Source organism: Corapipo altera, unplaced genomic scaffold (genome assembly GCF_003945725.1).
Source record: "Corapipo altera isolate COAL_440 unplaced genomic scaffold, ASM394572v1 138, whole genome shotgun sequence".
Taxonomy (NCBI): Eukaryota; Metazoa; Chordata; class Aves; order Passeriformes; family Pipridae; genus Corapipo; species Corapipo altera.
Genome location: NW_020885036.1, coordinates 208,332 through 220,590, shown reverse-complemented (window position 1 = coordinate 220,590; position 12,259 = coordinate 208,332). Strand labels below are relative to the sequence as shown.

Genomic DNA, 12,259 nt, shown 5'->3' with positions numbered 1-12,259 from the left:
GGGGGGGGTTATGGCCCCGGGGGGTATTTGTGACCCCCGGGGTGGGTTTCGTGCCCCCCGGGGGTGTGTTTGTGTCCCCAGCGGGGTGTCCCCGGGGCGGGGCGGGGCGGGGGGGGTGCCGGCGGCGCAGGGGGCGGTGCGGGGGGCGGTGCGGGGGGGGCGGGGCCGTGTCCGGGGCTATAAAGGCGGCGGGGGCGGGGGCGGCGCGTCCCCCCCCGTTGGCGGCGGAGCGGCGCGGAGCGGAGCGGGCGGCGGTGCGGGGCTGCGGGGCTGCGCTACCACCAGCAGCGGCGGCTCTGCGGGGCCGCGCCGGTGAGCCCGGGACGGGACGGGGGGGGGATCCCGGGGGGGCGGCCGCAGCACCGGCTGACACCCCGCTCTCGCCCCATCCCTCTCCCTGCAGGTCTCGGCCACCCCCCGGACTCCCCTCCGGCTCTGCCCGTCCCTCCGCCTCCCTTCCCCCCCCACCCCTCCGATTTTTTTATTTTTCCACACCGCCCCCCCCCAATTTCTCCCAGAAACGCCGCCCCCCTCCCCCCCCGGCAGCAAAATGGTGCAGAAGAAATCAGAGATCCCGGGATTCCACCGTTCCTTCAAGGTAAGGAGCTGCCCCCCCCGCCCCGCTCCCCGGGGATGCTCGGGGTGGGGAGAGACTCTTGGGGGGGCTCCGGGGCCGGGATCGTCCCGCATCGCTGCATCGCCTGCACGGGAACGGGGTGGGAAGGGGACACCAGCCGCTTCCTGCCCCCTCCACCCCCGGCAACCCCCAAAATTGAGGAGCAGGGGAGGCACTGCCACCTAAGGCGGGCAGCAGGACCCCCTTGTCCCCCCGTGCCGAGGGTCGGGTCTGTATCCCCCCCACCCCCGGGTGGGCACTGGGCTGCTGCAGCTCCCACGGCGTCCCCGGTGTTGTGGGGGCTGCGCTGTCCCCCCGCCCCGCTGCACCCCTTGGTCCCGCTCCGGCAGCGGGGTGCGGGGGGCTCCCCGCGGCGGGGGGAGGGCTCAGGGATTCCCAGGCCCGGCCCAGGGTCGATCCTGCAGCGCCGCCCACCCTGGGGTGCTCCGGGTACCCCCAGCCCTGGGCTGTCAGCCCCCGCCGTGCCCCGGCACTGTCACCTCGAGGGGTGTGCGGGGGTCGCTGCGGTCCCGCTCCTTTCGGTGCCGCCCCCCCCTTCCCGGCTGCGGATCGAGGGGACCTTTGTTCGGTTTTGCTCCGGCCCGGGGGGTGCTGGGGGTCCCCCCGCCCCGCCCCCCCCATTGCAGTGCCCCCCGATCCTGCTCACACGGCCTCTGGCCGGGGTTTGTGCGCCCCCGGCTGTCCGGGGATGGAGGGGGGACACCTCGGCTGTGCCGATGGAGCCGGTGCGCAGCCTCCCCTCCCCCAGACCTTTGTGTGGCGGTGCTGCGGCAGCTGGCGGGGCCCCCCGCCCCCCCCGGGCCCCCCCGGCCCCCCCCCTTCCCCCCCGGGCCCCCCCCCCGTACCTTCCCCCAGAGGCCTCGCCCCCCCATCCCGCCGGGGCTCATCCCGGGGGCGACGGCTGCGGGGCGATGCTGCGCCCCCCAAGTCCGGCTTTTTGAGGAAGGGGGAGCCGGCAAAACGCAGGGCAGGAGAGTTTTGGCCCCGGAGATCCAGAGTGGTGCTTGGTGGGGGGTTGCTCCTGGCGTGACCCCCGCACCCTGCAGCGGCTGGGGACCCCCCCGGCCCCCCCGGGCTGCAGTAAACAGGCACGTTCTGGGTGTTTCTGGCGGTGGCCGGGGTTGGCCGTGCCGGGCTTGGCAGCTGGCCCGGGCACCGGGCGGGTTTGGGAACGCCGCTGGAGCGGCCACCTCCACCCAAACAGATTTCATAATCCCGGGCAGGACCGGGCCCTTTTGCCCCCGGCACTGCCCCGGCCCACGGGGCGGCTCTGGGGGTTGGGCAGAGGGGCTCTGTGTCTTTGGGGTGCCACTGGGGTTTGGGGAGGGGGAAGCAATGGGTCCCACACCCTCCCTCCATCTCGGGGTGCGGGAGGGTTCGGGGTGAACCCTGATCCCGCTGGATTGGGGGTGTCCCACAGCCCAGGGGACACAAGGTCCACTGGAGCAGGACAGAGCAGGCTCCCCCCACCATGACCTTGCAGAGAGCTGGGAGGACGTGGCCATGGTGGCTCTGGAGCCCGTCCTGCCCTGTGGCCTGTCTGCCTCCCCCTCACTGCAGGTCAGGTCTGGCTGGAGGTTTGGGGTTGGGTTGTGCGGGAGGCTCCGGTCCCTCTCATCATCCCCCGTGTGCTGGCCTGGGGGAACAACCCCACGGCACCGCCCCACCGGGACATGGGGGCAGACCCTTCCTCCTCCTCCTCTGGCTCTGCAGGGAGCTCTGCCTGTCCCTCCATGAGCTGGTGTCCTGCACCCCGGGGGGGGTGAGCAGGGGGTGTGCCAAGAGCAGGAGTGTGCTGGGCTCTGTGTCTGGGGTGGGCAGATGGTGGTGGCTGATCCAGTGGCTGCCCCCTCACTCCTGCTCTTGGCTCCCACAGGGACAAAACCCCTTTGACCTGGAGTTTGACCAGTCCAACCACCTGGAGCCCGTTTTCAACTTCGAGTGTCCGCCCCGTCCTGGTGAGTGTTGGGTGCTGTGGGTGCCCCCCATGGGGCTCCATCCCAGGGGGACTCCTCCCATCCCTATCTCTGGGATGTCGGGCTTCTGTGCTCCCCCAAAAGCTTTGGGGGCTGGTCCCTTTGGGGGAGCAGAGGTGGTGACTGATGGTGGTGGCTTTGCTCTGGCACAGACATGCCTTCAAGTCAACCCATCGACATCCCTGACGCCAAGAAGAGGAACAAGAAGAAGAAGCGCTGCAGGGCCACCGACAGCTTCTCGGGCAGGTTTGAGGGTGAGTGGGGTGACTGGGGCAGGGCTGGGCCCTCCTGCTGTCCCCAGGCTCGGGACAGTGGTGCCCCATGAGGTGGAGCTGGCAGCTCAAGTGGCCTCTCCCCTGCCAGATGTTTACCAGCTGCAGGAGGAGGTGCTGGGAGAAGGGGCCCACGCCAGAGTCCAATCCTGCGTGAACCTCATCACCAACAAGGAGTATGCGGTGAAGGTAAAGCTCTGCCTCCCTCCCACCCCCGCCTCAGCCTCCCTTTCTGTCCCCCCCAGGCTGGGGCTCTCCCAGCTCCCAGAACCATCCGGTGCTGGCACAGGACAACTTTTTCCTGGGCTGGGGGGGCAGGAGAGGGGCAGGGCTGGGCTGTGCAGGTACCACGCCGTCCTCTGCCACCACCCAGCTCCGGCCCCGGGTCCTTTAGCTCCACTCCCCTCCCTGTCAATTAGGGCAGACTGGAGCTTAAATTAACACTTGCAACATGTCTGGGGACGTGGGGCACACAGGGACACGTGATGCTGGCAGGGCGGCCACCTCTCGCTGTCCCCAGGGAGGTCTCTGAGCCCCTGCAAGCACGGGGGTGGTGCTGGGGGGGTTGGGGTGAGCCAGCTGCTTTTGGGGTCAGGAATGGGGATCCCGTGGCCCTGCATCTTGCAGGCTCCTGGCCACGGCACATGGGGCTGTGTCCAAATGCAGCCAAATGCCAGGGTAGCTTGGCCTCCCCCCATTGCTCCGGGGGGGTCTCTGAGTGGGGAAACTGAGGCAACAGGGAGGACTGTGGGTGAGGGGGCCCTGTGTGCCCCAAAGGGCTGAGCCCAGGGGGAGCACCCATGAGGCCGTGGGTAGGGGGACCCCCTGCCCCCCCTGTGGCACAGCCACCAAGCCCCCGGGGCTGTGGCAGTGCCCAGTGGGGCGAAGGGCCCTCGGCTGGGCCGGGCGTCACATGGAGCTCTCTTGGCCCCGGCCCCGGGAGGGAGCGGCTTGGCACCGGCACTGCCGCTTGGCACCCGCGCCAGGAACAGCCTGTTCTGCTGCCTCCAGCCCGCAGGGCTCCCCGCCCGGCCCCGGAGGTCCCCGTGCCGGGGGGGTGGGTGTGGGGGTACCCCGACCCCTCCCTGGCAGCACTGCCTCTCCCCTGAGCCTCCCCCCCCTTCGCCTTCCAGATCATAGAGAAGCGCCTGGGACACATCCGGAGCAGGGTGTTCCGGGAGGTGGAGATGCTGTACCAGTGCCAGGGACACAGGTACAGTGGGGCAGGCACCGTGTGCCCCTGCTGTTGGCACGGGGGTGGGCTGAGACCGGGGTGACACTTGTGACACCCGTGGGGTGCAGCCGGGCCACCCTCGGTCCCACAACCCCTCCCCTTGGTCCCTCTGGCCAGTGTGGGAGTGTCCAGAGGGGGACATCCAGTGGATGCCGTGGCCATGGGGGCTGCAGTGGCCACATTGGGGTCGGGCCGAGCCCCTGCCTGTGTGTGGGGTGGGGGGCAGGAGGGTCTGCGAGCAATTAGGGAGGAGGAGGGTGGGCGGGTGAGTCCCTCTCCCCCCTGGAATGCAGCCAGGGGGGCCCTGGCCGTGTGGTTTCAATCACTGGGAACGCAGTTTTCCCCTCCCAGGACGTGGGCTGGTGGGCGGCGTGGGGAGGGGGGGACCCAGGAGGTGTTTTGGGGGGACGCCGGGGCTGATCCTGCTGCTCCTGCAGGAACGTCCTGGAGCTGATCGAGTTTTTTGAGGAGGAGGAGAGGTTTTACCTGGTGTTTGAGAAGATGAGGGGAGGTGAGTGCAGTGCCAGGGTCGAGGGGAGCTGGGGTGGGGTGGCAGGACCCCCACGAGCCCCCACTCTGCTCTCCCCTGGCCCCAGGCTCCATCCTGACCCACATCCACCGGAGACGCCACTTCAACGAGCTGGAGGCCAGCGTGGTGGTGCGGGATATCGCCAGCGCCCTGCACTTCCTGCACAACAAAGGTGAGCCCCTGGGACACCCTGGGGTGCCCTGGGCTCTCCCGGGGGTGTCACTGCCCCCCCAGCCCCCTGCCCAGGGGACGATGCCCGTCCCAGTCCGGCCCAGGTGCATCACACGGCTCCTCGTGGTGCGGATCCTGTTCCTCCGGTTCATCGGGATTTGGGGCCAGCAGCGATTTCTGCCCTCTGCCAGGGTGTGCAGCCCAGGGGTGGGGAGGGAGGGGTCCCTGTGCCACCCCCAGACCTTTCACTGTGGGGCTCTTGTAGGGGGGGATTTTTGCCCTCATTGGCTCTTCTGCCCCCCAGGGATCGCACACAGGGATCTGAAACCAGAAAATATCCTGTGTGAGAGCCTGGACCAGGTGAGAGGGAGCAGCTGGGGTTGGGTGCAGGGAGTGCTGCCCGGGGGTGATGGACACAGTGGGGATGCTGCTGAGCGGGGTAGTGGTCACAGGGGGTGCAGCCCCAGGGACAGCCCCTAGATGCTGCAGCACAGGGTGGTGTGAAGCATGGCAAGCCCAGGCATTGACCATCTGCAGCCTGGAAGCAGGTGCTGTGCTCCTTGGGGGGGCTGCTGGGGCGGGGGGGGGTCCCCAACCACTCCTTCTCCCCACCCTCAGGTCTCCCCGGTGAAGATCTGTGACTTCGACCTGGGAAGTGGCATCAAACTGAACGGCGACTGCTCCCCCATCTCCACCCCGGAGCTGCTCACCCCGGTCAGTGCTGGGGGGGCTGGGGGGTATCAGTCCCTTGTCGGGGGGGTCAGTCTCCTGGGGAGGGGTCCTGTAGGCTTCGGGGCTGGGGCTGTGCGCGGACACCCCCCCGCTGATGCTGCGTGTCCCCCCCGTTGTCCCCCCCGTGCTGTGGCAGGAGAGATGCGGTTACATAACGCGGGGGGGCCGGGGGGGCTGGCGCGGCGCCCGGGCTGCCTGAGCTCGGTGAGCCTTAGCAACAGCCCGAGCACGGCGGGGCCGGCGCGGCGGCTGCGCCCGCACAAGTGGGTCAGGAGCGGGGCTGGGGGGGCTGCGGGAGCCCCCGCGACTCCTGGGCTGGGCCCCCCGGAGGTTGGACCCCCCCCGAAGCTCCCGGGGCGATCCCCGTGTTGCACAGAGCCCCTCCCCGCTCTTATCTGCGGCGGCAGGTCCCCGCCCTGGGCAGGGTGTTCCCCCGCACCCCGGGATTTTTGGGGTGTGCACGTGCTGGGGGAGGCGGAGCCCGGCTGGTGTGGGGGCAAAACAACAGAGATGGGGGCCAAAGCACCCCGGCCCCCCTCGTTCCGCCGTGTGTACCCTCCTCCTGGGGCGGGATCTGAGTCTGGGAGGTGTCCCGAGTTCCCCGTTCTCAGCCCGAGGGGGGTGGCTGCCCCATTCCCGGCGGGATCAGCCCTGCCGTGGAGGTGGCTGCCCCATTCCCGGCGGGATCAGCCCTGCCGTGGAGGTGGCTGCCCCATTCCCGGCGGGATCAGCCCTGCCGTGGAGGTGGCTGCCCCATTCCCGGCGGGATCAGCCCTGCCGCGGTGCCGGGGCTCGGGGCCGCGTGTGGGGGTTGTTTTGCTGCGGTGCCATCAGCTGCCGGGGCTGGGGAGGCCCCTGCTCGGAGGCCCCTCTCGTTCCGGGGTGATTATCTGCTGGCTGCAGCTCTTTTCTCCCCCTGGTCACGAGGCCCGTGTGGGCTGCGGGTCATGTGCTGGAAAGCCCCAGAGTCCCTGGAGCGATCGGGGAAGGGCTGGCGCTGCCTCCCCTTCCCGCGGGGTTAACTCCTCCCGCCCCGGAGCCTGCGCCTGCCCCGGCTGCGCTGCCTGGAACGGGCAGGGGAACAGGCAGAGTCAGGCAGAGGAACAGGCAGAGCAGGATTGTCCCTCTGTGTCCTGCAGCCTCTCCCAGGCGATGGAGCGGCCGCTGCCCTGCTGAGCCGGTTGGGTGGCGGTGCTGCTGTGGGGTGTGGGTGCTGTGGGGTGTGGGTGCTGTGGGGTGTGGGTGCTGTGGGGTGTGGGTCTGGCTGTCCTGGTGGTGTCCTGCGGGGGTTGCACCCTTTAGGCTTTTTTTTTTCCCCTGTGGGGCGGCAGCTCGCTGTTGGGTGACCCCAGAGAGGCAGGTCTGTGGCATCCCCGTGCTGGGAAACCCTGCAGGATGATCTGCCCTGGCAGGAGCAAATCCCAGGGAGCAGCCCTGTCTGCACCCTCCCTTCAGGGGTGCAGCCCTGTAGCTCTGGCAGGACCCTCCCAGCCGCCTGTGCCCTTGATGCCCACCCTTTGGGCTCACCTGCCTGTCCCCACAGTGTGGCTCAGCCGAGTACATGGCCCCAGAGGTGGTGGAGGCCTTCAATGAGGAGGCCACGATCTATGACAAGCGCTGTGACCTGTGGAGCCTGGGGGTCATCCTGTACATCATGTTGAGTGGGTACCCCCCCTTCGTGGGCCACTGCGGCTCCGACTGCGGCTGGGACCGGGGCGAGGCCTGTCACACCTGCCAGGTACGTGGGGGACCCTGCACTGCCAAACCCACCCCCAGTACGACAGCAGCGCCCCTGGCTGAGCCCCTGTGATTTTTTTCTCCCCCCTCCCCAGAACATGCTCTTTGAGAGCATCCAGGAGGGGAAGTACGAGTTTCCCGACAAGGACTGGGCACACATCTCCTTCGGAGCCAAAGACCTCATTTCCAAGCTGCTGGTGAGAGATGCCAAGAAGAGGCTCAGCGCAGCCCAGGTCCTGGAGCACCCCTGGGTGCAGGGGGTGAGTGGTGATGCCCCCTCCCTGCGCTCTGCTCCCAAAATTGGGGTGAGGGGACACCCCCCCGTGGGGTTCCTGGCTCTGACCGACTGTGTTTCATTGCAGTGCGCCCCGGACAACACCCTGCCAACCCCCATCATCCTGCAGAGGTGAGTGCGGGATGGGGGGCCCAGCCACCCAGCCCCAGAAATCCTGCCCCAAAACCAAAATCCCAGCCCCAAAAATCCTGACTCCTCTCCTCAGTGCTACTGTCCACTCCTGCTGCTTTTTGGGGGCTCTGCCACCACAGCTCTGAATGGGCAGCGGCGGCTGCTGCGAGTTGGGTCTGAGCCAAGTTTTCGGTGCCTGACCACGACCTGCACATGAGGAGGGACAACCTGATATGTGACCCTGCCCTCCCTGCAGCCCCCCACACCCCTCTGAGCCCCTGCCTCCCCCGCAGGAACAGCAGTGCCAAAGAGCTCACCTGCTTCGCCGCCGAGGCCATCGCTGTCAACCGCCAGCTGACGCGGCACGACGAGGATGAGGAGGAAGAGGTGGAGGAGGAAGCACGACCCATCATCATCAAAGCTACCTCACGGGCCATGCAGCTCTCCCCCCCCTCCGAGTCCAAGCTGGCCAAGCGGCGGCAGAAGAGCAGCCTGGCCAAGGCAGTGGCCGCCGGGCAGCACCTGGTGGCCCCGCTGGTCCTGGTGGCCGACCAAGCCTGAGCGGTGCCCCCTTCACCTGCTGGACCCCATATCCCCCCTTCTCCTTTCTTTCTTCCCTCCTTTCCCCCACCCAACCCCACCGTTTCTGGCTAGTGACAAGATCAGGACTCGTCCCTGTGGCTGGTTTCCAAGGTTTTGCTGATCTTGTAGGTCTGGGGGTGGGAGGGTTTGTTTAAGATTTTTTTTTTTTTTTAAGGTATTAAATCAAGCGTGAGGTTGCTTCACCCAGGGCACACTCAAGGACATCTGACAGACACATGGACTTTTGTTCCCCGACTCTTGGTTTCTCCTCTGACATTTCCCCCCCCTCCCCGACACCAAAGGACTCTTTGTGCCCGCGGCTGCTTTGACGATTTCAGCTCATTTCATACTGTGAACAAAAGACCCTCGGTCGCGTTTCCAACAACGGGAGTCGCGTTTTAACCTCGTCCCTCCCCTCGGAGCTGCAGGTTTTTCTCCGATGTTGGGGTAGATCCCACAAAACCCCCCTTTCCTGGGGGTCTGGGAGGCACCTCCGTCCCGTGCTGGGGGCTGTCCCTGGCTCTGCTCCGGGGGGACACGGTGGGTGTTGTGCAGGGAACTGCTCGGGCCGGGGGGAGACGGTGCCAGCGAGGGAGCAGTGCCCTGTCCCACTGAGCCACCCTCTCTCCTCGGCATCCCAGAATAAGCTATTCACCCCCTTCTTTTCTTTCTTTTTCCTTTTATTTTTTTTTTTTTTATGATTGTTGGTTTTAAACTGCTAGCTGTGCTTCTCTACAGGGCACAGAGAAACGTCTTCCTTTCCTCCCTCCCACGCTCCGGCGGCGGCTCCCGGGGGTAAGGCCAGAGCCGGGGGATTCACAGGCACCCAGGGCTGTGCTCTTGTACCAGGGCAGGGGTTGTACCCTCTGGGTTTGGAGGCGGTGGTGGCTGTGCCCTGGTGGAGGTGTGAGGGGGATGAGGTGTTCAGGGTGGCCAGAGCAGCCAGAAACTCCCTCTGGGAATAGTTGTGCTCCGTGGAAAGCAAGGAGCCACTTAAGGAGCGCCGGGTCCTGCTGCAGGACAGTGAGACCTGCTGTGGCTTCGGGCTGGCCCCGAGGCTGCCGTGGCAGGAGGGTCTGGGGGCACAGAGGGTGTCCAGTGCCCTGGGGATACCAGTGGGGAGCAGCCAGGCTGGTGGCAGCACCCAGGGGCCACAGTGTTGGGGGAGCAGCCTGGGGACAGCTCAGAATGTGGGGCTGGAGGGTCTGGGGTCGGGGCAGAGGGCAGTGCTGGTGTGTGTGTTCATGGATGTGCATCTGTGTTCACGTGTGTTCGGGCGCTGCCCTTTCCTCAGGGCTTGCTTTGGGGAAGGGGAGGAATGCATGGCAGGGAAGGGCTTGGAATGCTGAGCTGGGATGAGGCCCTTGGCTGGTTTCTGGGTCTGCCCTGGAGGCACTTGGGGCTGGGCTGGCCTCCAGCTCCCCCCAGTGCCTCCAGATCCCCCCGACACTCCCTGCTCCCCACCACAGGCACGGCCATGGGTTGGGCCACCAAGCTGTGCCCGCTGCCACCCCCCATTCTGCTGGGAAGGGAGTGCCCCTTTCACAGCCCCTGCCCACTCAGTGCTTGGAGTTTTATATTTTGCAAAAGCAGCCTCGTGTGCACAGGTGAGGGTTTGGGAGCTCTGAGCCGGGGGAGAAGAGGCTTCCCTGGGTCTTCAGCTGAAGTCAGTCGCTGTCTCTGGAAAAAAACCGAAAGTTCTCCTTTTCATTTTAAGACTGCTGACAGCAATACTATGCAATATATGTTGTCTTTTGTTTCAGGGAGGTGTGTGTGAGTTATCTTGGGGGAGGATGGTCAGGGGTGTTGGTGGAGCTTAGGGCAGGGGCCGTCTTCTCTCACCCTTCCTGGCCTTTCAGCTGACCCGGGGAGCGTGGGGGAGGGTGGCTCCATCCCCATCCCACCCCCCCAAAAACTGCCTCGCCCTTGCAGTCAGCCCTCTCCCAGTCCCACCACGCTGGGTGGGGAGGAGCGAGGTGGTGATGAGGGGAGACCCCCCCACGCAGGCACTGGGACACCCCAGAGAGGCCTCCTTTAACAGAAAGGAAGAAAGTCCATCTTGATTGTACATTGTTACTTTCTATAGCTTATTTTGTTTTATCAGTTGTAGATAATTCCTCGTTGTCTTATATTAAGAAATACTTGAATGATGTACAGTACAGCGATGCCTTGAGCTGGTATTGTGAAGCTATTGTTGATGCTGCACGGCGCAGCCTTTTTTTAACAAAACAAAAATCACACAAAATCCGTGGGAAGGGGATGGCAGGGGGATGTCTGGGATTTATCTGTCCCCCCTGTGCTGCTGATGTTGGCAAGCTGAGTTCCCCCTTTTCCCCACGTGTAAGCACGATGTTTTATATAAATAGACGAACACACCCTCTCTGGTGGAGGCGGGCGCGTGGCCAGGGTGACCCAGTGCTGTGCTGGGAGCGTGTCCCGTGGGCACCTGGGGTGTCCCTGGCCGGGAATGTGCAGCTGGAAGGTGCTGTGGGGGTTTGTGGCGAGGGGGTGGATGTGCCAGAGGGTGCCCGAGCTCGGCCCAGGCTTGGCTTCGTGTTTGGGGCGAGGGTTTGGTTGGTGGATCCGGCGCTCGGGGTGACCCATGGCAGAGTTCGGGTGTTGGGAGAGAATCTTTAATTGCCTCTAGAGCTGGGGATTGACTCTGGAATGGCTCCAGTCTGACTCGTGGCAGTGCTGGGCACCCCTGGGCGCCTCAGTGGGACAGGGATGGCTGGGGAGACCCTCGTGCCAGCGCCTCTCCCGGGGCGGTTTCCAGACAGATGCTCCCGTGGTCCAGCACCAGCGACCCCTTTTCACCAACACCCTTCTTCCTCGTCTTCCCAAGCTTCCTTCCCCCCCTACCCATAGAGCATCTATCTTGGAAACCAACTTCAAAAAGATTTTCTTTTTTTTTGTTGTTTTTTTTTTTTGTTTTTTTTAAGCTGGAAACTTTAAGTGTTTTGGCTTCCTCTCCTTCCCCCCCACCCTTCCTTCAGCCAACTAACTCGACTTTAGAACTGGTTAGAAACGTTTACTGTGAAGCTCTAACTCTTTTTATCAAACCAGGAGAAGCTTTCTCCTCTTTACAATTGATGAAGACTGCCAAAGCTGGTTCCACAGGAGTCACGTTATCGCACTGTTGGTTTGTGCAGCAGCGGCCTCTGCTCGGGGGCTGGCTGGGAAATAAAAACTGAAAATATTTAAAAACAAAAAAAACAACAAAAAAAATCAACAAAAAAACAAAAACAAAAAAGGAAAAAAAAAAGAAAAAACCCACACAAAAATAAGCACTTTACTTGTATGTACCAGGTGACCTGATACAGCTGAATTGAAGTTTTCCTTTATAACAATTGTTGATGCCAGAATTTTGTATTCTGTTTTGTAAGAATTTAATAAAAATGCATTGAGACCTACGTGGTGGGCAGGTGCTTGTGGTAGGTGGGTGGATTGGGCGAGGTGGGAGGGGGAAAGAGACCCCTGGGTCTTCCCACTGTTTGCCTTCCCAGCTTCCAGCAGCTGCTGGTCCAGGGGGGCTGGGAGTGTGAGTGAAGTGGGATCCAGGAATAGGGGCTGGCAGCAGCTCCGGCCCTGACTCATTTTTCCCAGCAGGATGGTGTGATCCTTGAATCCCCAGCGGGAGCTGGAGGTCACGGGTAGGGCTGTGCTCCCTGCCAGCTGCAAACAGCTTTTGGGGGCTGCTCTGCCACCCCCTGGTCCATCCTCACCACACATCCACCTGCCAGGGGGTGAGGGGGAAGAGGAGGCCAGAGGAAGGTTGTGGGGGGGGATTTGGAAGGTTTGGGAATGGAGGAAGTGGTGGGGACTGGAGGTTGGGGATTAGAGTATGGGAAAGGGCTTTTTCCCTGGACAGGGCTGCCCTTGTGGAGTTTTTTTTAATGTATTCTAATTTTTAAGGTATTTTCTGGCCTGGCAAATTACTTTAGCTGCCATGCTGGGGGATGGAGCCGGATCCCTCTGGATGC

General features: G+C 64.3%; 1 protein-coding gene across 1 annotated transcript; it reads left to right on the top strand.

Annotated features, from left to right (window-relative positions):
• The first annotated feature begins 468 nt into the window (after positions 1-468).
• On the top strand, positions 469-11,689 carry MKNK2 (MAP kinase interacting serine/threonine kinase 2). The gene is made up of 13 exons (XM_027668295.1): positions 469-598; positions 2,514-2,595; positions 2,766-2,867; positions 2,977-3,074; positions 4,019-4,098; positions 4,557-4,630; positions 4,716-4,820; positions 5,124-5,179; positions 5,438-5,533; positions 7,095-7,289; positions 7,384-7,548; positions 7,651-7,694; positions 7,988-11,689. Exons 1-13 carry the CDS (start codon positions 551-553, stop codon positions 8,253-8,255), a joined length of 1,413 nt encoding a protein of 470 aa, XP_027524096.1. The 5' UTR covers positions 469-550; the 3' UTR covers positions 8,256-11,689.
• The last annotated feature ends 570 nt before the right edge of the window (positions 11,690-12,259 follow it).